Source organism: Aphelocoma coerulescens, chromosome 1A, assembly GCF_041296385.1.
Source record: "Aphelocoma coerulescens isolate FSJ_1873_10779 chromosome 1A, UR_Acoe_1.0, whole genome shotgun sequence".
NCBI lineage: Eukaryota > Metazoa > Chordata > Aves > Passeriformes > Corvidae > Aphelocoma > Aphelocoma coerulescens.
Genome location: NC_091014.1, coordinates 66,095,279 through 66,121,338, shown reverse-complemented (window position 1 = coordinate 66,121,338; position 26,060 = coordinate 66,095,279). Strand labels below are relative to the sequence as shown.

The following is a 26,060-nucleotide window of genomic DNA, read 5'->3' as shown; positions in this document are numbered from 1 at the left end:
CGCCCCGCCCGGCGCGTTCCGGCCCGGCCATGGCGGGAGAGGGTGAGGAGGCTCTGGCGGCCTTCGTGGCCCTGCACGGGGCCGCGCTCCGCGCATCGCGGGTCCCGTCGCGCTACTGGGAAAGCCTGAGCCGCAAACTGCGCGGAGAGGTGGGTGAGCGGCGCTGGGGGCGGCCCCGGAACGGGGAGAGCGGCGCTGAGGGAGCAGCCCCGGAGGGCAGCCCCGAGCCGGGGGAGAGCGGCGCTGAGGGAGCAGCCCCGAGCCGGCGGCGAGCGGAGGCCGTGGGACGTGGTCGTGGAGAGTGGTGCTGAGGGCAGCCCCTCCGCGCCTGGGTGAAGAAGAGAGTCTGTTGCCTAGCAGGGAGCAGTGGGAAAGGCACGGTGTGGGTTGTGTTACCGAAACTGCAGCTCGGGGCTGTAAAAGGCGTCAGGTGTATTGTGCATATCTGATTTCGTCTTATTGTTGTCGGCGTAAAGTTTGAAAGCGTTTGGAGATGCCGGTAACGAGAGATGCAGTACTGGAGAGACGTGATGAACCTAAAAAAACACAGCACTCTACCAGCTACTGAGAAAAAAATTAACTATGTCCCAGCCAAATGCAGGACAATGTCCTCAACCCTTTGCTTTTTATGCGAAAGCGAATTAAGAAAAAGCAGCAACAGTAGTGGTATTAGACTCGGGATGTTGTCATATGTTCCATTATGGTTTGTGTTGGCTTTTGCCTGATTTTTAGGGTTTTTTTCCCAGTTCACTTCCACACAGATCAGTCATTTTTAACTGTGCCTAGCTCAGTCAGCTCATCTCATTTGTTCATGAGTTACCTGGCTTGGGCAGTTTTTTTCAGGTGAAGCTGACCCCTGGCCCTGAACTAAAGGGAGAGTGGAGGCACAGGCACACTCCAGGATGGAGTATCCCTTTTCACCTGTGTAGCAACCATTGCTTCCTGGAGCTTTGTGATGAGAAAGGGAAGAGAAACAAAGTCAAGAAAATGAGTGATTTTAAACAGATTGTAAAGACACGGGTTGTATTTAAAATTTTTCTTTCCAGTTTGCACATCTGCAGCCCAGCCTTAGTGATGAGGAAAGCTGTCTTTGATTTGTGGGAGTAAAGGAACAAGGAACTGAGGCAGGAAAGAGACGCAACCCGAAACCATTTGTCTGGAGAGTTGAGAGTGCTTGAGGGAGTCTGGAGGAGTCGGCCTGGAGAAGAAAATATGAATGAGGTGAACTTCGAGTCCTAGAGAGAGAAAGAGATTTGATAGGGGGAGAAGGCAACTAGTTAGTGGTGGTTTGCTGGGGGGCAAGATAAGCAGTGAAGAAATGGGTGAGATGGGATGAGAAGTTTGAACAGGTAGTATAGGATGGTAGGGAAGGAGAGGGAGGCTGCAGTTTTACGCCCATGTACAGGTCAAGTAATTTCTAGTTACCTGAATGATTCTTTTCCCCGTCTCAGCTTCAAAGTAGGGACAGGAGAAAAGCATTGCAAGTCATGGTGTGAGTGTTTATAGTCAGGAAGGGTCTGCATGTGTTCCTGCTGCTTTCAGTCTGTTGTCTGGTACTGTTAATAGCAGGAATACATGTTTATTACGGAGAAGGTAAATCTACATTATCTCCAGCATATGCCCAGTCACAAACTTCATGTGGAATTAACTCCCCTCAGTAAGTATTCATGCAAGTGACCTGCTGCTCTGCTTAGGTAGGAGAAGAGGACGCTCTGCTTAGGTCCTGGAAGAGGACGGAACAGAAGGCTGTATAAAACTGCTAAGGAAACGCAAAGTTGAGAGCTGTGTGTTTCCACGTGCCAGTGTGAAGCTGGAGGTAACAAACTGAATCTGTGCTGTGACCTATTGCAGGCTTGAGATTTGTGACCTGTGGCTGAAATCCTTGCTTGTTACCAGCTTTGCTGGGAGGATATAACATTTAGAAGGTAAAACAATAGAGTGAGAAGAGACCCGTGGTGCTGATGTTTTTGCAGAGGCTGGGATGACGAAAGGCAGAAGGAAGAAAGCACGTGCCCTAAGGCAGCAGGCTGCTCCTGCTGCTTCATTTTACTTGCAGTGGTTGCTGAGCAGGCTTTTCTGTACTAAGTGTTCCAGTGTGTGTGGAAAAAGGAACTTAATTATTTCAGTGAGCTTTGGAAGATAAAGTAAGCTGCTGAGAGTGCTTGTGTCTACTGCTGCAGCTTCTGGGTTTTGTCGAGAAGGAGGGCAAAAGGATATTGAGACGATTGGGATGTCCAGGAGAAGTTACTGTGAGGAGTGCTGTGGACTGGGATGACCTCCTGAGGAGGTAGAGACAGAGCTACAGGACCTTACTTAGAACTGGACTATGCAGAATGGCTGGAGGAGCAGCAGTAAAGAAAGAAAAGGAGGTGAGGGGAAGGGCTGAAAACGTTTTGGGAATCTACATAATAAAGAATAACTGAGGGGGCAAAAAACCAGTGCAACATGGAGCATAGGATGAGTTTCCTAGTTTCATGAGTGACATGGAAGGAATTTTTCATTTGTCCTAACCTGCCGCAAAGATTAAAACTTTCTAGCATAGAACTTGAAAAATTTGCATCCACAGTACAGATAAAAATATCTCTTGAATCAATACCTCTAGAACCCAGCCCGAGCAGCTGTTTTCCAACACACTCACACGTGTTTCAACACACAGAGTGAATGCACCCTCCCTCCACTGAGTACACTAAAGCCTGTGAGAAGTGGAGGGTTTGGGTTTTTGGTTTTTTATTTACCTTGGGTTCTGCTGGAGCAGGTTTCCTTCTGAGAGCATTATGTAATTGGATTGCTCATTCAAAACATGGTATAGCTGCTAGATTGGTAAACCTGCCTGTATTTATTCATTTTGCATTTAGCATTCAGCATCTGTTGGGAGGAATTTTTTTTTGTGTTTCTGGCAGAAACTTGAAAAATAAAATACATGTATGTGTAATCATTCACTATAAGTGCTAAAATTCTATTTCTAGTGTAGTGGTTGTTTCTTATGTTGTTGGCTAAACTATGTATAGTATGTTTATAAGCCTGGAAAATACAGTGCCTGTATCTAATTTTATTAATAGTATTTTTTCTTCTATTCCAGCCATACCTTAAGTTATTTTGCAGGCATCTGTGTATTGCAGGAAGATTTTTGTAGCCCTGAGATGTTGCTGGCAAAAGACTGCTTAGAGTTTCATCCCAGTTAGAAATGGAGGCTGTTAATTAATTACTGGAAGGAATGCAGCATGAAAATATTCCCAGACTTCATTTTCCAGAGCAGTGGAGGGCAGCCTGTTGCTCAGAGGTTACCTGTGGTCTTCAAGGCAGTTTGCAGTGTGCCTTGAAAGAATTTGCTGGAGATGCCTGTGTGGTAATTGTCATGACATGTGCCTGCTTTGGTATCAAGTTCTCCTTGGGCTTGGTTAGGTTGGAACTGCACTGAACATGAAGAGGGAGGGATTTTGTCCAAACATGTTTTGCTTGCAAGCAGTTGTGCCACTGGAATGTGTTGGTATTTTGTTATCTTCTAGAAGTTATTAGCTGCTCTGGTGGAATACTTAATGTGAGGTCTCCCTGTTCTGCTTCAAGCCAAAGATTACGTTTCAAATTGGTGTGTGATCTTCATCCAGCTGGTTTTTGCTTAAGGAGCTTACTTAAGATTCCCTTAATGGAGCTTCTGTGTTAATAGGTTCAGTGTGACAGCCTGGCTCAAAGGGAGGGAGGAAGAGAGGAGACACAAGAGTATCTGTGTACCCACACTGACAACGAGGTGCTTCAGCCAAACCCATCAGTGCTCTACTGAACTGCTTGTCTTACCAGTTATGAGTTTAAAAAACAACAAAACCCTCACAAAAAGCCACCGATTAAGGTGGTCTTGAGCTGCTGTGCGAGAAGTGTGATTTGCTTTGGGTGAGGAATGCATATAATTCACTTTTACAAGGTTATAAATTTCTCTAGGAGAAATTTTTCATTAAGCATAATTCTGTAAAGGTATTAAAAGTGGAGTTGTTTTGCTAAATGCAGCTGCTACAGTCTCATGCATCTGATGATTTGTTGGAGGGAGAGATCAAAACTTTGGCTTAGGGCATTTGGAATCCCTTCATTTCTTGAAGTCTTGGGATGATGTTTAATAAAATATAAACCCAGCAGCTTCCCCTTACTTGGGGAAGAACTTGATATTCATTGTGGGTGTTTGGTAAATGGGTGGAGCGTGTCGTGAGCGAAGGCTGAATCTGAGTCAGCCGCTGGCTCACCTCGTGTCCCTCTCTCACAAACTCCTTAAGACAAAAGATAGTGTAGGAAAACACACGCAGTGCCACGCTGCAGCTCATGTCAAGTGGCTCCCCTGAGTCACAGTTACACTTTTCCTTTTCTAATGACTGCCAGTCACTTGGCTGCCGTTTCTTCTGCTGGCTAATGAGGTTGTTGAGGATGGCCCTTGATCCAGCAGCAGGAGCAGTGAAGTGTCTCTTCAGGGAAGAGTGGAACGTGTTTCCTGGCACGCTGCTTTTGCTGGCTGCCGTGGGCTGGGATTAGCACTTGTGCCCTGAACCACACCAGGGAGCTCACCCAGCTGGGAGCCAACCAGACAAAAACTGATGGTGAGCACAGGGAAGAGCTCTTCCTTTTGCTGGAACCTGCCTGTAGCTACATGAATTTCAGTGACTACAAATTTTCAAGGCAACTGTGCAGAGACTTAAAGAAGCATTGGAGGCTGCTATTAGAACAGCAAGAGGTTGTGATGCTGCTTACTGTTGAGTAATGTTATCCTCTTCTAGCAACTGTAAAACTAGAAATAAATTCGAACTGCTCTTTTGATACCTGCTGAAGTGAAAGAAACTAAGTTTCTGGGGGTTTTTTTAAATGGATGTTGTTTTAATCTCTAGTCAGTTTGTTTGTAAAGTAATTTTCTTTACCCTAAAAAAATGCTTATGTGTGTATTAGCCAACATACTGTTAGCATCTTCTTAGCATTTAGCTAAGAAGCTGTTAGCTAAGAAGCTATTTGCTACTAACAGCTAATAGCTGTTAGCTATTGTTAGCATCTGGAAGGCATCCCTGCTCATGGTAGGGATGGAACCAGGATGATCTTTTAAGGTCCCTTCTAACCCAAGACATTCTATGACTTTTTTTTCATCTCACCTTGCCTTTCACCATCCCAGAGGAAAATACCATCCCCTGTTCCTCAGAAGGGAATTTCAGATACTTCTCCACTTGGATCTGCTCTATGAACTGTGGCTTAAGATGAGAAGTAGCCGTTGTTTCCCTGCTGACTTCTTCCCTCTTTGAGCAGCTGTCTGCTTTTTCTAGGTGACCTTTCTTCACAAATGTGGAGTTGATTTCCTTACCCTCCTGTTGAGGCTTAACAAAAATAGTTGTCCTGAAGAAACACTCACCTGAACGAATAAAAGCTTGTTGCTGCTGCTGGGACTTTACAACTAATAAGTTGTCAATATATAGAAGTAATGATTTTTAATAATCTGGCATTGCAGGCTGTGTGTAACTGGGTTTGGAGTGTTGAACCAGTAACTCCAGAGCTCACACTTTAGACCTTTCTCCCTCCCTGCTACTTTTTAGTCCTATTAGATTGAAGCAAAGGATTTGTCTGCCCATGCCTCGTTTGTTAGGTGGTGTGTAAGTGACTCTAGCAAAAAATAATTCTCTCTGAAAGAATTTCAACAGTCTTTTGAGGCTTTACATATTCTTGTCTTCCTAAAAGCATATGTTCATTTTGGAGTGATGAAAGTTGTCAGCAGGGTCTTGGTTCTGCAAGATATGCAAGCCCACTGTTTAGCAAGGGAGTCTTGTGTGGTGCCTGCCCTAATTTCTGTATGTTCTAGATGAAATTGTTGCATCCAGAGTAGGCAAGAATGTAAACAAACCCCTTTCAGCACCTTAGTAGAGATAAGTGTGTAAAACTTAACTTTATATATAGCACTATAAGGAATTTCCCAATTTATCTGGAGGTGAGTGAGCACTGATGGTTTCTTTTATAGGGAAAGAAGAGAGAGGGAAACAGGCTGAAATTTCTTAACTGGTTCAGAACTCAACTGGGAAAAGCTCTTTTTCTTCAGGGACCTTAATGTACTTTAGTTGGTTCTGGAGCCTGGGTAACACCTGGTTTTGCAGGTCTTAAATTACTGATTTTAGCAAAGATTGAGCAAAGGTATTCTGTTTTCACCCTCTGAAATTCTTAATGAGGCATTAAACTAATAAACAATCATTAGTAGACCTGTTGGTGCCAGAGAAACCAACAAAGCTTCCTGCCAATATTAACTGAAGAAATTTCCCAAACAAACAGCTCTCTTAAAATGTGAAAGAATAAACAGTGTTGTTCATTCACCTCTTAAGTTAAAAATGCCAATTTTTATCAGATTGCAGGGAAAAAATTATCTACAGGTGTTGCATCGTGCATATCAGGGCTCTGTCTTAACCAATTGCATGATGTTTTGTGCACTTTCCATCTCAGGTATTTGATGCTGGTGACTACTTTGGAATAATGCAAGTAGAAGAGGTGGATGAGGAGGAAGAAGTTGATGAAGAAATGGAAGAACAATTTAAAAAGAAACCAAATCCTGGAAATGGACCTTGTTTCAAAGTTATTGTAACAAATGAGAATGGGCTTCAAGCTTCTAATCCCGATAGGTGAGTTGTGATTTTGAAAACAGTGTTCAGTCTTTGAGTAGTGTGAAACCCTAAAATGATAGTGACAGTTTGCTTTGAGACTTGTTTGATCCTATTCAGAAATCCTCTTTTCCAACTCTTAAGACATAGCTGCATGTTTGAGGAGAGATGTGTGCTCTGAAGCACACCTTGCAGAGGGTCCTGGGAGAGCAAGAATCTTAATTTCGTTCCTTTTTAAATCGTGCTGGAAGATACTTACAAATTGGTTTTGGTAAACTCAGGGAGAAAACAGGGAAAAGGCAACCTTGAAATGATTTCTGCAGAAATAAAACAAACCTTTGTATCGGTGAGACTCTGTGCCTGTGGAGAAAAACACTGAAGGAATACCTGTGATATCCACAAATCTCATGCCGAGATGGCACTCACAGTAATATTCTGTGGGCTAGTACATTTCCTTCAGTCAGCTGAAGTGTAATGCAAGAGGGTGGTCATGTGCCTGCATGTATAATTGAATGTATCAAATTACTGTTCTGTTGCTCCAAAATCAGGTTATCTGTCATTAATATAAGGCTAAGATGCATCTATAAAACTAGAATAAAGTTGGGTAAGAAACAACTTTATATTATAGCAGTGCTTTTTGTATTCTTACTGGTTTCAAACATAGAACAGAGTATTTAATAAAAAGCATTGAGATGAAGTCATCTCTGCTGGAGATCTAAATGCAATTCTGCTCAGTTCTATAAAACTTCTGTGAGACCTTTTATACTTTCTAGATCTTAGGTAAACATGCAAAATCTAAAAATTTAAATCAGGCTCGATGCATAAAACCAACAAAGAGTCACAAGTATCTGCCTTTACATCCCTGCTTTACCCTAAGTCATCACCTTTCTAAATGTGAGAACTTAAATTACCAAGTTCAGAACCAGCTCCTGTGATAATCTTGGGCTTCCTTGCAGCATTTAGGTGTGTGAATGTAGGAGCAGAACACCAACATACCTGTTTGCTAACGTTTTCAAAGAGCTTGACCTTACCATTCTCTGGAGCCTTTAATTTTAAAATTAAATGAGGTTTCATGTGTGTGTGGAATCTGGGATACAATAATTGTTCAGCCATACTTGCCCTACGTGACAGCTGTCATGTTTTTCGCTTTCTGAAATATGGGTGTTGTGGAGGGGTTTTTGTGTGGTTTGGGGTTTTTGCTAGCAAGTAGAATTCAGATTTTTCTCTGTATTGGTTCAGTCAGATGATATAACCAAAATATGGAGAATCCTTCTGTTTGAAAAACTGTGTTTTTCTAAAAGTCATGCAGCCTAAACAAGGGTTAAACTTGTCAAGGGAAGCAGTGCCCCAGGTATGCATCGTTTTATTTTGGGTTAGATTATAATTTTTTTAAACAATGCATTTTTTTCTAAAAATAACTTGGTGACACACCCCACCCCACCCCCAAAAAAACCCCAAACCAAATTGAAACAATCAAAAGTTTTTGCTCAATTTCTTTTAATAGCATATACAGGCTTCTGATGATCTGACTTGTGCACCTGGCTTTACAGATGACAGTAGATGTCACAAACCTCTTGGCTAACAAGGTCCTCAAATAATTTTTCAAAATAATGTTTTGTTTCCCTGCTTCAGTGAAAATACCAGGTTGATGCCTAGATTTAATAGTGATTAAAAGGGAAGACATTTGTGTTTGTGGCTTTTAAAGGGAATAAGCTCACAAACTGAGTGTTCTTCTTTTGCTCCTCATTTCCATGGAAATGCTCACTAATGCACCATAAGCTTTCTAGAACAAAACCAGAGTGTAAACTACTGCTGGAAAGTTGCTCCTACCCTGCAATGCCACAGTGTGTGCTCTGGGAGTGCCCTTGTGACTAAGAGCAGATTAGCTATCACGCCATCTACAGGGAAACGCAGCTTTTATTCAGAGCATGTGGCTGCGTGTGTGTGAGAATCCTGGGGTGTAACAGCACCCAAACTCTCCTGCAGCGTGTTCCTCATCGACCACGCCTGGACGTACCGCGTGGAGCACGCCCGGCAGCAGCTGCGCCGTGTGCCCGGGCTGCTGCACAGGATGGCCAACCTCATGGGCATCGCCTTCCACGGAGAGCTCCCAGACGAGGGCAGCATCGAGCAGGTGCTGCAGGAAATGTGGAAATACAACCAGACCTACCAGCTCTCTCAAGGGGTAAGTCTCTACGGTATGCTAGAAATTTTGGGGTGAAGACGTTCCAGGACATGGATATTAACAAAGATCCTTACATGCATTTCAGAGTAAGCTCCTCTTTAGGAAGGAGAGCAAATGCAATGTAGAGGTAAAACGCACAGCAGCTTGCTACCAGCTTTCTGATGAGAAATTTTAGAGGTTATTTTTTAGAGAGAGAAGAGTCTGCTGCAAAAGAAAGGGGCTATAAGTGGGAAGTCTGTTTGTATGTTATGTTGGGTTTTTTCCTACTCAAATTTTTTCATAGTGAAGGAAAGAACCTTTCATAGAATCAGATGTTTTGCATGAAAGTGTTTCAGCAGTGCTTGCAGTTTTCCTCACCTGTGCAGAGTGCTTTACAGACCAGGGGTGTATCTACACTGCCAAGTAATTCCCTGCACTAATTACTTTGGACTGTGTAAATGTTCCCTTACCCTCAGGTGAGAACCAGCTGGCTTCAGGATGGAGCCTGAGTGTTCCTAGGCATAACTTACTGCAAGGGCTGCTACTTTATGGGTGTGTGGGTAAGAGCACACCAGGTTTGGTCACCCTGCCCTCTGTAGTCCTTCAGCACTGTACCAGTGTGTCTTGAGCCTTCAAACACCTTCAAGTGCACACAGGACATTTCTGAGAGAATACAACCCTCAGGGTTCAGCTGAAAATCCTATTGTAGGGTTTGCAGTGGAGCTCCAAGGCTTTTTTGAGTTTTTTGAATTAAAGAGGAGAAAGGTGAATTCTTTGGCCTCAGCCCTATGCAGAATGGGCAGGGCTAACCCTGAGCAGTGAGAGCACAATCAGATTGCACCTATTAGCTCAGGATCTTGAGGTTGTTCTCTGGACTGGTCATCTTTATCAATTAAGCTCAGACTTAACTCACAGTAGAATCAGGTCAGAAAAATCCCTGAGAAGCAGGTTCATTGTGACTACTTTTTCTTTAAATAAGAGGGAGGTCTGAACAGTATCTCTGAGTATTTTCTGTCCTATCTCTTTGTTTCTCAATTTGTCATGAATAGCTTGTGAGTCAAATAGAATTATCTGTGGTACCACTTGAAATGTGATTTTCCAGAAGACAGTTAATTCAAGCTGTAGTTAAACTTGTCTTCTGTTCCCTTTTCTGGGATTGTGCTGCTTGAATATCTTAAGTCTAGTCTCTCTGCTCTGTTCCTGCCTCTGTGAAAAGACCACAGTAGTGCTACCAAGCAATTCAAAGTTTATTATCTCATTCAGGATTTTTTCATGGCAAGTGTTGCAGGAGGGGGCACTTTGATAATGCAGCCTCAGCACTCGCAGCCAGCTGCAGGCAGCAGTTTTGCTCTCCTTCACTCTTAAACTTCAAACACTTTTTAGCTAATTGATTCTGATAAAAACTGAAGGAAAACTAATCCTACCAAGCAGCCTTCTGCTGGTTTAGCTCTCTTAAGTGGCTACTTTGGTTCAGGGAAAGTGGGTCTGGTGGCAACAGCAGTAGCACAAGAAAGAGGATGGGAGTATGCAGTCAAGGTGGGAGCAGGTATTCCTTTCCAGCAGTGCCTGAGTGCTGGCTCAGCCTCAGGGCTGCAGGGCTGAGAGCATTACTCTGTGTGGAGCACCTGCCCACAGTCCTGGCTAGAGCAGGAATCTGAGAAGTGGGGTAGGGGTGCTGCCTCTGTCTCACAGAACTTTTCCTGCAGTTGACGTGTGCGAGGTGTCTCCCTCTGTTTAATCCTGCAGACTGCAGAGGAAAAGGTTCCTGTCTGGTACATCATGGATGAATTTGGATCACGCATTCAGCATTCAGACCAGCCGAGTTTTGCAACAGCACCTCTGTTTTATATGCCTCAACAAATTGCTTACACGGTTCTCTGGCCTTTGAGAGACCTTGAAACTGGTGGTAAGTGTGTGTCTGAGGAGCTGGGGTTTTCTTAAATGCTTGCAATAGAAAACAGGCCAATTCTTAGAAATCACTGAGCATTTTACAGTAGAACAAATGTTTCAAGACCAAAATGGCTGTGTTCTTGTAACACTGTCAAATATAAAAGTTCTCTCTGTCTGGTATTTCCATATTTTGACACAGAGACCTTTTATCAGTCCAAAAATGTTGCTATTGTTTTATTGATAGAGAACCTAAATCTTGCATCACTGCCTTAGTGTAACTGCCAGTTCAGTCATCTGAAGGGTTTAAAAAAAATTCCTTAAAGTCAGTGTTTGTAGCTTTGAGTCAAATCGTCAGGCTCTGAAAGTTGGGAAACACCAGGCCAATGATTTATTCCTGTAATCTTAATCAGGGGCCACCCTATGCCTCTGTCATGTGGAGAAGATAAGCATCCTAAATAATACTCTTTTATCTCTTAGTTTTTCATTTAAATAACAAAAGTTGTGCTGTGTGAGGAATGAGACAACTCTTAGTAGAAATTAAAACAATTTATTAAAACAGAAAAATTGAAAAATTGCAGAAATTAGCAAAATATAAAAATTTGGGATCCTAGTGGCTCAGGAGGTATGCCCCAGGAGCACAGGGATTCGAGATCTTCAGGCTTAGACAGCACTGGACCTCAGGTAGAGGGAAAAAGGCTTGCAGTGCTAGGCTGGTCAAAAAGAAATATATATTTCTAAAGGCCCCTGAAAAGGGGTAGGTTTCTCCAGCACTGAACTTAGCAAGCTGGAGGGGAAGGGGAAATGAGAGAGGGTGTGTCTTTATCGTGCACTTTTATAGCCTTTGCTCCACCCACAGTCCACCCACAGCCTGCCCCTTTGGTTTAAGGTGATTGGTGTTTTCCCTTTGACAGATTACCTCTGTCCACCAATCATTAAAATTCAGGTTAGCTTACAGGGCTCCACAGCTTAATGGCTGTGGGCGCTGTGCTGTTTGTTGGAACTGGGGTTTTGAAATCTTCTTTGGAACCAAAGTACAAGTAAAAACATAAGAAAATACATCCAACACATCTTAAAACACTTGTAAAAGTATACAGTAAACATAGGAAAGATAACTCTTATTGTGTACAAGTGATTAATGTTTGAAAAGGGATTTTAACTGGGGAACTTTTAACTGGGGATTTTTACTGGGAAGGGCACAAATGAACAGCTTGGAACGAGTGAAAACCAAAATAATAAAACTTGATTTGTGTACCTGGGCTGATGGGTTAATTTTAACATTCAATTTAAAAATATTTAACTCAAAATTAATTAAAGCACTTAATATGCAAAGACCAAGCACTAATAGGGATTTTATGTATGACACTGGTATTGACTGTACAGCTGTCATTTGAAGATTTTGAGTGGGCGATGAAAGGCAGTTCCTAAAGGTTCTCCTGGTTTTGCTGCAGATGAAGTCACTCGTGATTATGCCCACGGGGAAACGGATCGCCTGATCAGGAAGTGTGTTTTGTTACCATGGGTGCCTACTGAAGTGGTGGATGTCAGCTGTTCTACTCCAGAGCCACCAGATGAGCACTACCAGGTATGATGTTAACAAGTTAATGCCATATCTTATCTCCATTAAGAAGAGATATGTCATAGTTTAGCATAGTTTGGGTTTTTAGTTAAAGGAGGGGCTCCGTGTCTAAAAAAGCATTGCAAGAATTCTGATTTTGCTTCTTTTTAAACTTAAAGATTGATTCAGAGGACAGCCATTAAATTAAAAAAAAAACAAATCAAAGCACAGTGAGACAAGAAATGTCCTACACTTATATGTAATGTCTAAGTGTTTAAATACTGGAACAACATAAATGAGTTCTAATATTTTATTGCTGTATTGCATAGCTTTTTTTATAAGCACACTACAAGGTACTTCATATGAGGCATCCATCATCCAGTTAGATACTTGATACATAGTCTAATAGGCTTATTGATTGGATTTGTTATTGTAGCATTGCTGTTCAGTCTTGAGTTAAAGAAAGATTTGGTTTACTATTTTAGGAAAAGTTGTATTTTTCAGACTGGATACTGGGCTGTGTTGTGGTTTAGAACCATTAAATATTTGAGCAGAGACATTTTTAATTGGATGGCACTTACAAAGTACTCGTTCAGTTTGTTTCCTTTCTAATAAAGGTTTGGGATATTTTAAGGATGTGAAATTAATATTTGGAATCTCCTTTTCATGAACAATGTCTGCACAAGATTCACTTCTTAGAAAAATGAGGAAACTGATACCTATGAGGAAGATGTACTGGCTACTAATAGTATTCAAAGTACACCTTCTAAAGATGAATCTATATCCCAGTCTGTTTCTTTATGATGGATGAGAGGCAGAAAATGCTCTATCCAGCTTGTTATTAACAATATCCAGTCAGAAATGAACTTAACCTGCTTCTGCTAAATAAAGGTATACACTCATAATATCTAGGCTGTCCTGTAACCTAAGTCAGATTGCTTGGTTGGGATTTTGCATTTTTGGAAGAGCTGTACTTTGCATTAACAAATGAGGAACAGCAATGCACCCACAGTTTCTCTTACATGTGTTCTCTTGGCAAAAGTGCCTTGGTCTCAGATAAGGCAACTTTTTTGCCCATGTTTTAATTCTGTTTTGGTACTATCAGCTCAAATTAATGAACTGTGTGTGGTAAATGGGTTCAGTATCCTCCTTTACCGCTCTACCTTAAAAACATCTTTTCAAAGTAGCCTTTTTTTTAACTGTCTCTGCCACTGAGCTGTTGAGAAGAGATGAGAGCCCTACTGATGCTAGAACCAACCAACAGAGCTTTCTTTTACTCTAGAATATCTAGAAGTAGATGAAAGTCTCAGCTGGTGACAGACCAGTGAAGAATAGCTCAGGGCATGGCACATCCCTAAACACCAAAGGTGACACAGCTGGAAAGAGATACCGTGTTGCTGACAGTTCTCATTCTCATTATATGTAAAATAACAAGAGAGTTGTTATAGCAACATGGTGGCTGAACTTTATGATACCTGTTTTTTGTTCTGTTACCTAATTCTGGTTTCCAACACAGACCACAAAGGCTGTAACTTAAATGATGCTGTGGCTGATGATGGGGCAATGATTGCAGAAACAAGTGTCACGGGAAGCAGCTTCTGATGAAATGTCTGGGATGGAGGGAGTATCTCTGGGACTAGGGAGATGTCAACAGCTCCCTGGGTTTGAGCTGCATAAAACAGTAATGCATCCTTTGATACTGTTCTGAGGATTGTAATCTTCTCACCTTAAAAGTACAGGCTCTCTTCCTATTCTTGGGTGACTACAGGAATTATTTTGTATTTGTCCTGCCCGATCTGTTTTAGAAGGTGATGTCTAAGATCTTCAATTACCATTGTGGTTTTGCTTATCTTTCCACTTATGTAGGATTTTATTACCTCTACCAGCCTTAAAGGTAAAGAGGTGCCTCTGTGACTGAACAGACACTTCACCACTGCAACTTATGGCAGTCTGGAGCAGCTGGAATTCAAAGAGCTGTTGCACAGCAGCAGCTGCTTTTGTTTCTCAAGATGCACTTCTTCTATCCCAGAATATCTGTGAGCTGCTCCCTTTGGTAGGGCATCAGCAATGATCCCGAAGTGTATTTCCTTCTGCCAGTCACAGGGGGGCTGTACAGGATGGAGAGAGACTTTGCAGTGATGGTTACTGCTGAAGACTGCAAAAAACGTTTTGCCCGTTTTCACAGGAGCAGGTTGGCTTCCAACCTCCTATAATTTTTTTAGTCGTCTGTAACAAAGCATCACAACTAAATGGTCGGTCTTCCATTTTGTTGGAAATACAGCAACTTTGTCTTCTATTGTATATGGCTGGCTGTGATTTGAGATTTTTTTAAATGTTTAGGAGACAAGAATTTCTCAGGGTCTTTCAACAGTGTTGATGTGCCCTGGTCTTGAAGCCTTATTTCTTGTTCCTTTTTACTAATAGGATTTCCTTCAGCCTCTGGTCTTGTACTGATATTTTTTTTTCTCAACAGCATATCACACAACATAATAGAATTGTCAAAATATACTCACTGAAATTCACTCGTACCAAAGAGAACAGGCCAATAAGACATGCAATGGATTCTTTCATTCTGCCTAGAATTAACTTCTTGTGGTTTTCTGTTTTCCAGGCAATTTTAGCCGAAAACAAGGAAAAACTTCCTCTAGTCATAAATCCTCCAGTTTATGCCAAAGACAAAGTTTTCAAGTACGTATTGACAAACCAAATGTTTTCTTACCAGGATTATGTGCAGTATTGCAGTGTGGTCAGGCTGAACAGCCTTTCCCAGCTTTGAACAACAGAGGGAAGGTAAAGGTGTGTTTATATGAAGCCACTTGCCTAAGATTCTGACTTACTAGTTGCTCCTGTTGGATTTATTCTTCAGAGTGAATGAATTGTCACTTACAGAATTTCTAAAGAATAAATTTAGTTTGGTTTTTTGGGGTTTTTTTTAAATAAGTGGCACCTTCTGGGTGAAAGAAAAGGTGTAATATTTTAAGGCTAAGTTACACAGTGTTGTTTTCACTAAGTATTGCTAAGGTTTATAAGATAGACTAAAGACTTGTCTTCTGCATTATAGCATGTATGTCCACAGGGGTACCTGTGCTGCTCAGTGCTGTGTGAATATAACAGACTATTCCCCTTCTTCAGATGGCATTACCAAACAGGAATCTTATAAAAACCTGGGATGTTTTAAATTGGATATGTGTTTGCTACAAAAGTGGACCATATGCTGTGAAACCATTTCAGAAGAAAGCTGGAAGAACATTGCAAAGATAAGGGATTTTTGTGAGCAAAAGCAGTAGTGCTGCATGGCCAGGCTGCCTTGTTACTGGTTTTATTCCAGAAAAACAAACCATCGCTTAGCATGTGCTGTGAGTTGCACTCCGGGGTGTTTGACACTGGGATCACAGTTCTTGCCTGAAACATTTTGCTTAAGGGGTTGTACCGGTTTGGGCAAATTTAGAAATATATCCTCTGAGAGAAGGCACAACCACCCCTCCCCCCCAGGTTCGGGAAAAAAAAAATTTTCCTCGAAGGAAAGTGAAGAAGATAAAACTATTTATTTAACAAACACACGGGAAAGGAAAATGAGGTTAAATGGTAAAATCTTTCACTGTGGAGGAAAAACCTGGGATAGCATTAGAGTCCTCCCTTTGGTCTCCTCGGAGCTGGGGCTTGGCCCAGGGCCAGGCCCTCTGTGCCCGATGAAAAGTCCTCCCGATGTGCTCTGAGGTTGAAAGCAGTCCAGTAGAAAAGGGAGAAAATCCGGAATTCCAGAGAAGGAAAAGCAAAGTCCAACTCTCTGTCTCTCTCTCCGGAGAACAAGAAACTGAAACAACTGGCCAAAAGCTGACTGGAACACAGCAAGCTGGGTGCTTCCTCGCTCCCCTGCCGCAGCTGGGGGAAAAAAAAAGCCTCCTATCTTTATGTGACCTTGAACAAGCTGCAAACTGCTTTGAGAAATTTTGCTCAGTTTTTTTCTTCTCCCTCTCAGGCTCAGTTTAGAGGCACAGAAAGGCACAAAAATTAATTTCTGGGCATAGGCAGCGATATGGGATACACATCATAACGTCACCCCAAGACAGGGGTAAAGTTGCACTAAAACATATTTGGTAGATGTACTCACACACCAGCTTCTTGTGTTGATCTGTTATTCCCTAGATCAACTTTACGTGAGAAGGACTACTGGAAATCAAAGTCATTTTTGTGTAGAGGCGTTTGTTAACTTGCCCAGTGATAGTCAAGATTCCTTTTGTAGCTGAAATCTCTGGTTACATGACTGTGAGGATAAGCAAAAACTGCTTTTTTTCATCCGGTGTACTCAGATACAGGAGTCAAAGGCAGATGCATTCTGATAGAGGCAGAAAGAAATATTGAGGATGTTGGGAAATCTTGATACATTTTTCACTGCTTACCTCTTTATTTTGTATCTTATATTTCAAGTGAATGGCATTCACATTAGGCAAGGAAGGAGGGAGGGGGAAACACATCAAATTCTTCCTGCTCTTCTTCAAAGGAATTTAATCCATGCCCAGTCAATGTACTCCTAAGGGTTTTCCTCTCTTTTCCTTTATCCTTTTCATATCTGGGCAGAAGGCTGTAGGATCCTTCTCGTGCTCTGAATTTTGTCTACTAAAGTTCCTCCATCAGTAGAACAGCATCTCAGAGTCCAGATGACTGATTGGGAGCTGCAGCCTTCCAGTGCTCTTGGCCTCTTTTAAAGCTTTAAAGGTTTCAGGGCTGTCACCATGGGCGGACAGATGGGAACATATGGAGCTGAGTAGATGTGTGAAGCCTGTTAATAATGTGTGTGCTCTGCTTTGTGAATTGCTGCTGTTTTAGGGGATTCAGAAGAAATTCAAGGCATGAAGTTACAAAGTTTAGAATCTGGAACAAATTCTTAGCTTGTATCGAAGCAGAGCTAAGACTGAGAACGGAAGATGAAATAAATGTTTAACTTGAATCCTGAAAAGCAGGGGACTGAGTACAAGTAGTTTGATACTGCAAAATTATAGGTTCAATTAGGTCTTGTAGCATAGTAACTGCTGCCCTAGGGAGATTGTTCTATCCAGCTGTGCTGATTGCTGAATGGAAAAAAAAGGTGAATCAAAGAACTAAATGCTTCAAAGACATTTATTAGGCAAAGTCTTTCCAGTTTGTGTTGGGCTTGATCATCTCTTTCTTTTGATCTTCTCTTTCATGTTTCTCTTCAGCTACATCAGTTATTTTTTTAAAATGTCTAAAGAGCTGTTGTTATGAGACAACTCTTTGTTTTGGTTCATCTTGTCAGCTCTGTGCTGTGCGAGTTGATTTAAAGCTTCTTAGCTTTAAATACTTTGAGCAAATGAAGTAACATCTAAGCATATTTACCTTACTTTCATAATTTTACCGAATATCATCTTTAATCCCAGACTTTGTAGCATCCCTGCCAGGACTTCTGTGAGACAAGGGAAAAAAACCATCATTTGGGAAGTATGGTTAGCTGGCTTCATTAGTTCAGTGTGTCCCTGATACTGAATGAAAGGTCCAAAATAGCTTGGCTGGTACTACAGGATTGCAGTGTAGGTGCTCTGCCATCTGCCAAAGCCAGAATGGGACTTGGTGCATTTCTTACCTTTCTGTATCTTTTTGTGTGTGTTACCAGAGTGGACACAGAAATGTGTACCAACATATTTAACTAAACCCAAGGAAAATGCCATAGCAGATCCTATGTGCTCCTTAGATAACAGCAAAGGAATTCCTCAGTGGCTGTCAGGTGCCTGCCCTTTTAGTCTGTGTTCTTCAGTGCAGGGATCTGATTGTTTCAAATGTGTGCCTTAATACTGGATAGGCTGAAGTACCTGAGGGACTCTGACCACTAAACTCAGTGATAGATGTTGGCAGTGAAATACATTAATTCTGCATAGTGTTTCTGGGAGATTTGCATTCTCAAACTGAAATAATCTGCTTTCCAGAGCTTTTGACTGTCCCAAGACTTTATGGTAAGAGAATAGTGTACAGAATGGGTGGAGAAACTTAAAACTTCAGGACAAATGAAATGGACTTATTTTCCTTCTAATCTTAACCTCCCTCATCTTATTACAGTGATGTTCCTGCACTTAACAAAGATAGATTGAGCTCCCGTGTTTCTTTTGTGCTGCACTTTGAACAAGTCTTCAAATACATAATCTTGAGTGCTCTGGCACTGGGTCTTTGTGGAATGGTGACTTGTAGGGTGTGTTTGTAAGGAACCAGTTAGAGGTTTTCTGAGCATCTTAAATTTTAGTAGCTCTTGTGCTGCATGTGTTCTTTCATGCATATTTGTGTGGAGATTTTGGATGCTTCAGGACTTTGTTACAGCATTATATAATTGGCCTTTTATCTTCAGGTCACCACTTTGATTTCCTTTTGCTTCAGCAAGGACAGACAGTTGCTCCAAACCAGTGTATATTAGGGGAGCTTGTGGGTTTGGCAGAACTTGCAATAGATCCAGTACTTCAGATTTGGTATTACACTTCCTCCTAGTGTGCAGACTTACAAGGAGAAGTCAAGAAGCCACAAATTGCAGGAAGAAATGCTAGTGGGACCCTATGGAAATACTAACTTTGTTCTGTTGTAACAGTGAGGAAAGATTGGTGGCTTCTTTCAACAGGCTAATTCCCTTCATCCACAGTGAAGTCCTCTCTCTCAGTTACAGGCTTCAGCATAAATAGTATAACTATTGTAATATCTCACACATGGAGCTATGCAAAGCATCTTACATACTTTGCTTTTTAAAGAATTTATTTCCCCCTGTGACTGGGCTATTTCTGCAGTTCATCTTTTTAGATAAGTGTCTCTCAGGGGAGTATATATCTTCCAGTTGGGTAATAATGGAGGAGGAGAGGAAAGTTCCACACCTGATAAGAATAGATCTGGAGAGGAGGAAGAATACAGTAGTTTCTCATGGAAAAAATTAGTGGTTGCTTATTCTGTTTAAATGTTCCCTTACCATGAGACTGATATAAAAAAACAGTCTCACTTTTTGAATCAACATGCTGAATTCTGAATTAAGTGGCCTCACTTTAAGCTGTAAAGTCATCAAAATAACCATTATTTCTATCTGCTTATTTTAGCATCCAAGTTACTGGTTTTATTTGAGAGGGAAATTTCTTAAGATATGCAACAACTTGCTTTATTCTTGGTTACATTCTGAAATGTCTGTCAGGTTTGGGTTGGGGTTTTGTGCGATTTTAAATGGGATTGAGAGGGAATTTGTATCAAACCTCAAAGCCATGTGTATTTCCAGCATATACGTAATGTAGCTACTTTATATGTTTGGGTTATTTGAAGTTCTGAACAAACAAAAATAATCTTCTGAAGCTAGTGAATGAAACTGACAAGATTTCCTATGACTTTCTTTCACGTGGGTGACAGCAGGTTGATTTTTAGAGCTCTTTCAGGAGTGAAGGTATTCACAAGGTTGCTCTCATTTCTGGACTTCTCTTGTAGAATAGTGGATTCATGTTAGTGCTTCTGTGTCAGGGATTTAGTCATCATCTTCTGAACTGTTATATTTGTGAAGCTAAACTACCTATAAGATTCCTGTCTCAAAATACAATTTTTTAATCTATCCCACTTCAATTGAAGTTGTTTCTGTGTATCAAGAAGAGATTGTCACAGGGTGTGTATATAGGAAAAGCATAATTCTTGTAGAAAGTCAAACTTAAAACTTTTTTTTCTATTCAAGCATGAGTTGATCAGTTTCAGAAACTAAATTGACAGTTTTCTTAATGTGCTTCTTTCTTCTAGGGTTTTCACAGACATTCAGCAAGTCCTCAACAACCTGACACATCCCCGTTTTGTATTCACAGACAACGAGGGAGAAGCAGACATCCTCTACAACTTCTCACACTTCAAAGATTATAGGTTAATTAATTATAGGATTCATTGTTCCCCTGATAATACTTTTTTAACGTTTTTTTGCTATAAAAACTGTGTTCCCAAAGGTCTCCACAACCTTCCCCCTTCACCAAGCACTTGTTTGCTTTGTAGGAAGCTGAGTGAGGAGAGGCCTGAGGTAATGGTGAATCAGTTCCCATGTGAGAACCTCCTGACTGTCAAAGACTGCCTGGCATCCATTGCTAGGCGAGCTGGAGGACCAGATGGGCCCAGATGGTTGCCTCGGACTTTTAACCTCCAGACAGAATTGCCTCAGTTCATCAGCTACTTCCAGCAACGTGACAGAAGGTGACTTGTGTTTCCTCTTCCTTAGGTTGTCCTGTCTTGATCCCACTTTCCTCCAAGACCAGGAGCCCACATTTTGGTCTTGGCAGCTGTTGCACCACCATGAGTTAGCTCTTGCTGCATTTATATTCAAGTGAATTTTACCTGAAAAGTGGGAGCTTTTTAGGTATTTTTTTTTAGGTAAGAGTATTGAAGCAATGCAGTTTGAAACCCAGAAACTTTGCTGTGGTTTGAATACAGAGTTGAAGTCCTTTGCTTGTTGCGTAGTCAGGATCTTGCCTCTTGTGTTTAATGAATATACAAAGCCTCAAAATGTATTAGCAACAAGTGTGGGATTCTTTTTTTTCCAGGGCACAGTAGCTGTTGTTCTTGCACTTAAGCCAGAGTGGAAAATGTTTAAAGTACTTGGGTTCTGTAAGGTTACAAAAGTAAGATTTAGTTTTAGTGTTAGACTGAAGCAGTCATGGAGCTTTAGGGTTTTAAATCCACACTTTCTGCTGCTGCAGCTGCCTTGAAGTGGATGGAAAGTACGATTTTTGTTTTCGTAAGGGAGAAAGAGAGCATTAGCTACTGCTGAATAACCGCTTCTGTCTGGCATGGAGTATTCTGGTTGAAAGGTTGCTGCTTTGGTGACACTTGCTTATTATGGTGATACCTGCCCGGGGTTTCATTTGGCCATTATTTGCTGTACATAATCTGTTATGGACTGGCATTGACCAGGAGAGAGCACACCTGCCATGTATCCCTAGTGTGGGGTGGCTTAATTCCTTTTTAATATCTAGGATTGACAGTGAATGCAGTGTCTATGTAGGGAATAGGAGAAGGAGGAGATAGGAATTTTCAAACAAACTAAACAGACATTAACTGCTATCTTCAGCTCACTTTATGATGCTTTAATAGGTTGAGGAAAGGACATCAAACATCAAGCGTCATCCTGTCCTGACTTGGAAAGACAGATGGAAAGACTGGCATATTGCTGGTTTTTCTCAAGGATATCTCAAAGTATTTTGTCCCTGGAGGTGTCTGAGTGCTAGAAAGCAAGACAATGGTGGTGTGCTTTCATTTTCCTGTAATGTGAACTGTTGAGACACTGTGTGGTTTCTTCCCAAAGAGATGAGTTATGGTGTCATTTAATGTGAATGATTTGGAGGTGTCAGTAGGGAACCGACTTGAAAAGTTGCACAATGCCCTGCCAGAATGTTCTCAGGCTCCTGGCAGAACGATTCCACACCGTGACCTGGGCATGTTCATGGTGATGCTGTCCTGTTGATGGGTTGTTTTCCCCTTTTGGTGGTGTCAGATGCAGAAGGAGATAAACAGTGAGATCATGCTAGGCCCTAACTGAAAAAAAAAAAAAAATATCTGTGAAAGGTATCATTGCCTTTTCTCTTCCTTGTGCCTAAGACCTACTGCTCCCAGCTGTCAGCAAAAGTCTTAATTCTTGCACTGTAGCCCACAGCTTTATAAAGTATTTTTTCAGGAGAAGACATGAATCCAGTCAAGTGGATCTTCAGCCAGATGAACGAGGTGGATACTTATAGGTGTTGCTCTCTCTCTTTCTCTCCCAGAGGAGAAGACAATCACTGGATCTGTAAACCATGGAACCTGGCCAGAAGCCTGGATACCCACATCACCAACAATCTGAACAGTATCATCAGGCACAGGGAAAGCAGCCCAAAGGTGAGAGAGGATGGCTTTGAACAGGATTTAAAGGGCAGAGCTGAAAAAACTGCTTCATGGAAGGAGGTCTGAAAATACAAAGGAAATTCATTTTCTTCAAAATTCACATTGTCCATACGCATACAGTTCAGAATAGATTCAGTTTCAAATTGGTCAACTCCAGTTGTTGCAGTGAAGTCAGCGTGATGTTGTCTTATTTAAAAAATGAAACTTGCCCTAACAATAAGGGATACTCCAGCTTGGTGCTGGTGTAAAGCCAATCCCCAGGCTGGCAGACAAACACATTGGCTATAGTTAGCATTGGTCAGTTTGGGAACATTATTGCTTTTGTGCCCTGATTGATTGTTTTTGCTCTGCTCAGTAGCACAAAGTACCACCTTTGCCAAGGAGAGACGAATCAGGAGCTTTTTACAGGGAGCCTGCAACATCTACCTGCACCTCACAGTGTGTGAGCACTGGAGCTCGCTTCAGCACCATTTGTGGGTGGTGTGTGGACTGCAGGTGTTTTCTGGGGTGCAGAAATGCACAGAGAATTGCTTCACAATTGTTGCAAAACAACAAGGTCACCAGAGTTAGAAATCTGTGATTTTTGCAGATGAGAACGTACTGACCTCCTTGATTCCACACCCTGTTGTGAGAGCGCGACAGAAAGTAACGTGGTGTATTGTGCACGTTTCTGAGGGAAAGCTGAAGTGCAGGCAGGGGTACCCGAAGTCACGGAGGTGCAGTGACACTTGCGTTTCACGTGGGCTGTGTTCCCTGTGTTTCCTGTGCTCTGCTGCAGGTGGTGTGCAAATACATCGAGGAGCCGGTGCTGTTTGAGCGCGAGGACGTGGGGCCGGTGAAGTTCGACGTGCGCTACGTGGTGCTGCTGCGCCGCGCCAGGCCCCTGCAGCTCTACAGCTACGGCGTCTTCTGGCTGCGCTTCTCCAACAGGTGCTCGCCTCCCCTCCCCTCCGCGTGCACGGGTGGAAGGGGATACCTTGGAAACTGAGGAGCTCTTCTGTTCCTTAGGGCATTTTCACTCGATGACTTGGATGACTATGAGAAGCATTTCACTGTCATGAATTACGCTCCTGGTGTGACATTAAAACAGGTAGGCAAACAGCCCAAAACACTCCCTCACCTTTCTGCTGGTAGAAAATCTTCCGGTGGCTATTAGCAAATAACCTATTTCACATCCACTTAAGCAGGGTGTTCAAAGTACCTGAGGTCCTAAGCAAATATTTTTCTAGACTCCTTCCCCCAGTCATCTGTGATTGTCTAAGGTAATACAAACCTACATTCTGAATAGGACCCACATTGATAGAGACAATAAAAGAATTACAAACAACGACAGCTTGTCATTGTCGAAGCCTTAGGGTGATCCTTTATAACAAGAAATCCTGGAACAAGGAAGGTATTCAGGAGCTCTTAATTCCCTAGTTCTTTACTTGCATTTGTATGAATGGCAAATACATTTGATGTCCCATTCTCTTGTCATTCCCAACCCAAGACAGCCTTTGATGTTACTAAACTGTTTTAGGTGCACTGTGAAGACTTTATTCCTCTGTTTGAAAAACAATATCCTGAATATCCTTGGACAACGGTACAAGTAAGTCAGCAATTTATCTTTGTCATGTAAATGTTCCTGATCTGTTTGGGTTTTTTTTACCCAGCTTTTCCAAAAGTGTTGTGTTGTTAGGATTTTTTTTCTCAGAAGACATATTTCATGTGTATCAGTTTCACAAAGGAGATCATATGTTAACCTTTACTTCAGAACTTTGTGTAATTTGCCCTCAAATACCTGGTTGTGAGAGAACTGTATTTTATAATTTGAGAATTTTATTTCATGATTATTCTATGATAATTCTTTATGTTGGACTTAGCAATACAGCCAGTCCTGACTACTCTCAAGTGCAGTTTCCTGTTGCTGCCCCAGCTTCTCTGTGTTAGCAGCCTTGCCAGAGGCCTGTCCCTGCACCTTGCACAGGGACTTGTCACAAGCACACAGATAGTTTTCTGATACCAGGGCATCTTTTGTCTGTAAAAAGGAAGGTACAAATACTACAGCTCCATAAAACATGCAGGAAGGCAGACGAGAGCCTTCTCATTGATGTTAATTTTCCCCCTGTGATTCGTGCTTGAAAGAAAAAGCTGAATGTGAAGAGCTGGTTCAGAAACATGCACAAAACTGAATTCTTTCATTCTTTCATATTAATTAGGAGCTGGAAGAAACAGAGTGAATGATAGTTGAGCCTTTTTATGTGCATATTTATTCAAAAGTGCATAATTATCCAACTATGACTTGATTTCCGTGAATTAATTCACAGTGGTTTTAACTAGAGCCTTGTATCCAATTAATGATACTCAGAATATGACAGGGTTTAAAATAGTCTGGAAGAGACTACAAGGGCTGAAAAGAGAGATGTCAAAATACATCCTGTAGGTTACCTAAAGTAGTACTTTGTGTGTGCATAAAATATAAAGTTTTACACCATCTTTTTCATTTGCAGAGGAAATGGTTCACTGCAGTATAAACCCCTTGCTAAAATTTACACCTGTGTGTTCTTCCTGGTTTATTTCACTTTCAGATTGGATATCTGTCTGTTTTTCAAAATACCTATATAGTGCATTCTTAAAATCTCCATGTCCCCCCCACCTTTCTTGGGGCTATAAATGGGTAGAAGATTTTTCATTACAGAACTAAACAAAGCTAAAATACAACTGAATAGGCAGGAAAAAAAAGCCAGAACTTCACAGTTGTACTGCTGGTCTTCACAGAACTCTTCCTGGGTTTTCTTTTTCCCCTCCTCTACATGAGTGGAGTATTTTGCATGATGCATGAGAAGGGGGTTAATTCAAATGTTAAATGCACTATTTTCAGGATTTCCATAATACTGATTGGCTCCCCAGGAAAGCCCATGGATATTGCCAGGTGCTGAGTCCTTTCTCTGTGTTGGCATTAGGTTTAAATGCACATTTGGAAGCCAATACTGTGCAGACTTTCATCTGTCGTGTAGTGCAATTGATACAAACCCCTTTAAAACACTGTATGATTGAAGTGATTAGAAATGTGTTTGTTGCTTTTATGGAACCTCACTTCTCATTCAGAGACCTTTTTCCTGTTATTAGGCAAGTATTTTTAAGGCATTTGCTGAATTGTTCCAAGTTGCTTCATCTAAACCTGCCCCTCTTGGCATCTGCGATTATCCATCATCAAGAGCAATATATGCCATTGACTTGATGCTTAAGTGGGACACCAGCAGAGATGGTGAGAAGCTCCTTTATTTGAATGTTGAATTGTTTATGTTTGTGGACCTTTTCAGAAATTTATTCTTTCTCTTTTAACTCGTATTGTTTTTCAAGCAGTGTGGTCTGTGCTTTTCCCAATCATTTTCTATAAATTCTGGATTAAAGACAAGTAGTGATTTGGGGTCTCTGTAGAGCTTGTATTAAGCAGCAATGTTTGTGTTTGCCTTGACAGGAAAAAGAATTATGCAGCCTCAGATCTTGGAGGTGAACTTTAATCCTGACTGCGACAGAGCCTGCCAATACCACCCCACCTTTTTCAATGACGTCTTCAGCACCCTATTTCTGGATGAAACAGACAATTGCCATGTGACACGCATTGTCTAACCACAGGAGACATGACTCTATCAATTTCCTTCTCAGATATGCTTAACAGCAGGGTTTCTATTTCAGTTCTATGAGCTGCTGATGCAACTGTTTTCCTATACTGATCACCAGGGGGAAAAAATTGTATCAGAAGAATATGCATATACCATATACTGTATTGATAATCCCTTTGTCTGCATTGTCCTTGTCTTGCTTTGTTCTTTCTGTAAATCATGGTGTGTGTTGACAAAGTGTCTTGTTTATTGAATATTGGAGACCTCCAAGTAGGACTTGTTCTTCAGGTAGCCTGATTGCTTGCTTGCTTGCTTGCTGGGAAACATTGCACAAGTTCCTTGTGTCAACATTAAAACTATAATTTACCAAA

General features: G+C 41.6%; 1 protein-coding gene across 1 annotated transcript; it reads left to right on the top strand.

The window, feature by feature from the left end:
* TTLL12 (tubulin tyrosine ligase like 12) lies at positions 1 to 26,060 on the top strand. The gene is made up of 14 exons (XM_069003369.1): positions 1 to 149; positions 6,445 to 6,620; positions 8,586 to 8,784; positions 10,510 to 10,669; positions 12,102 to 12,235; positions 14,820 to 14,896; positions 19,964 to 20,080; positions 20,207 to 20,401; positions 21,967 to 22,078; positions 22,863 to 23,014; positions 23,093 to 23,174; positions 23,604 to 23,672; positions 25,193 to 25,331; positions 25,545 to 26,060. Exons 1-14 carry the CDS (start codon positions 30 to 32, stop codon positions 25,694 to 25,696), a joined length of 1,884 nt encoding a protein of 627 aa, XP_068859470.1. The 5' UTR covers positions 1 to 29; the 3' UTR covers positions 25,697 to 26,060.

Bases quoted from the DNA above. Each gene is read 5' to 3' on its own strand.
- TTLL12 (XM_069003369.1), top strand. From the start codon at position 30: ATGGCGGGAGAGGGTGAGGAGGCTCTGGCGGCCTTCGTGGCCCTGCAC. The intron at 23,015-23,092 runs GTGCTCGCCTCC...TCTGTTCCTTAG, and splicing joins TGGCTGCGCTTCTCCAACAG to GGCATTTTCACTCGATGACT. The intron at 23,175-23,603 runs GTAGGCAAACAG...AAACTGTTTTAG, and splicing joins CTGGTGTGACATTAAAACAG to GTGCACTGTGAAGACTTTAT.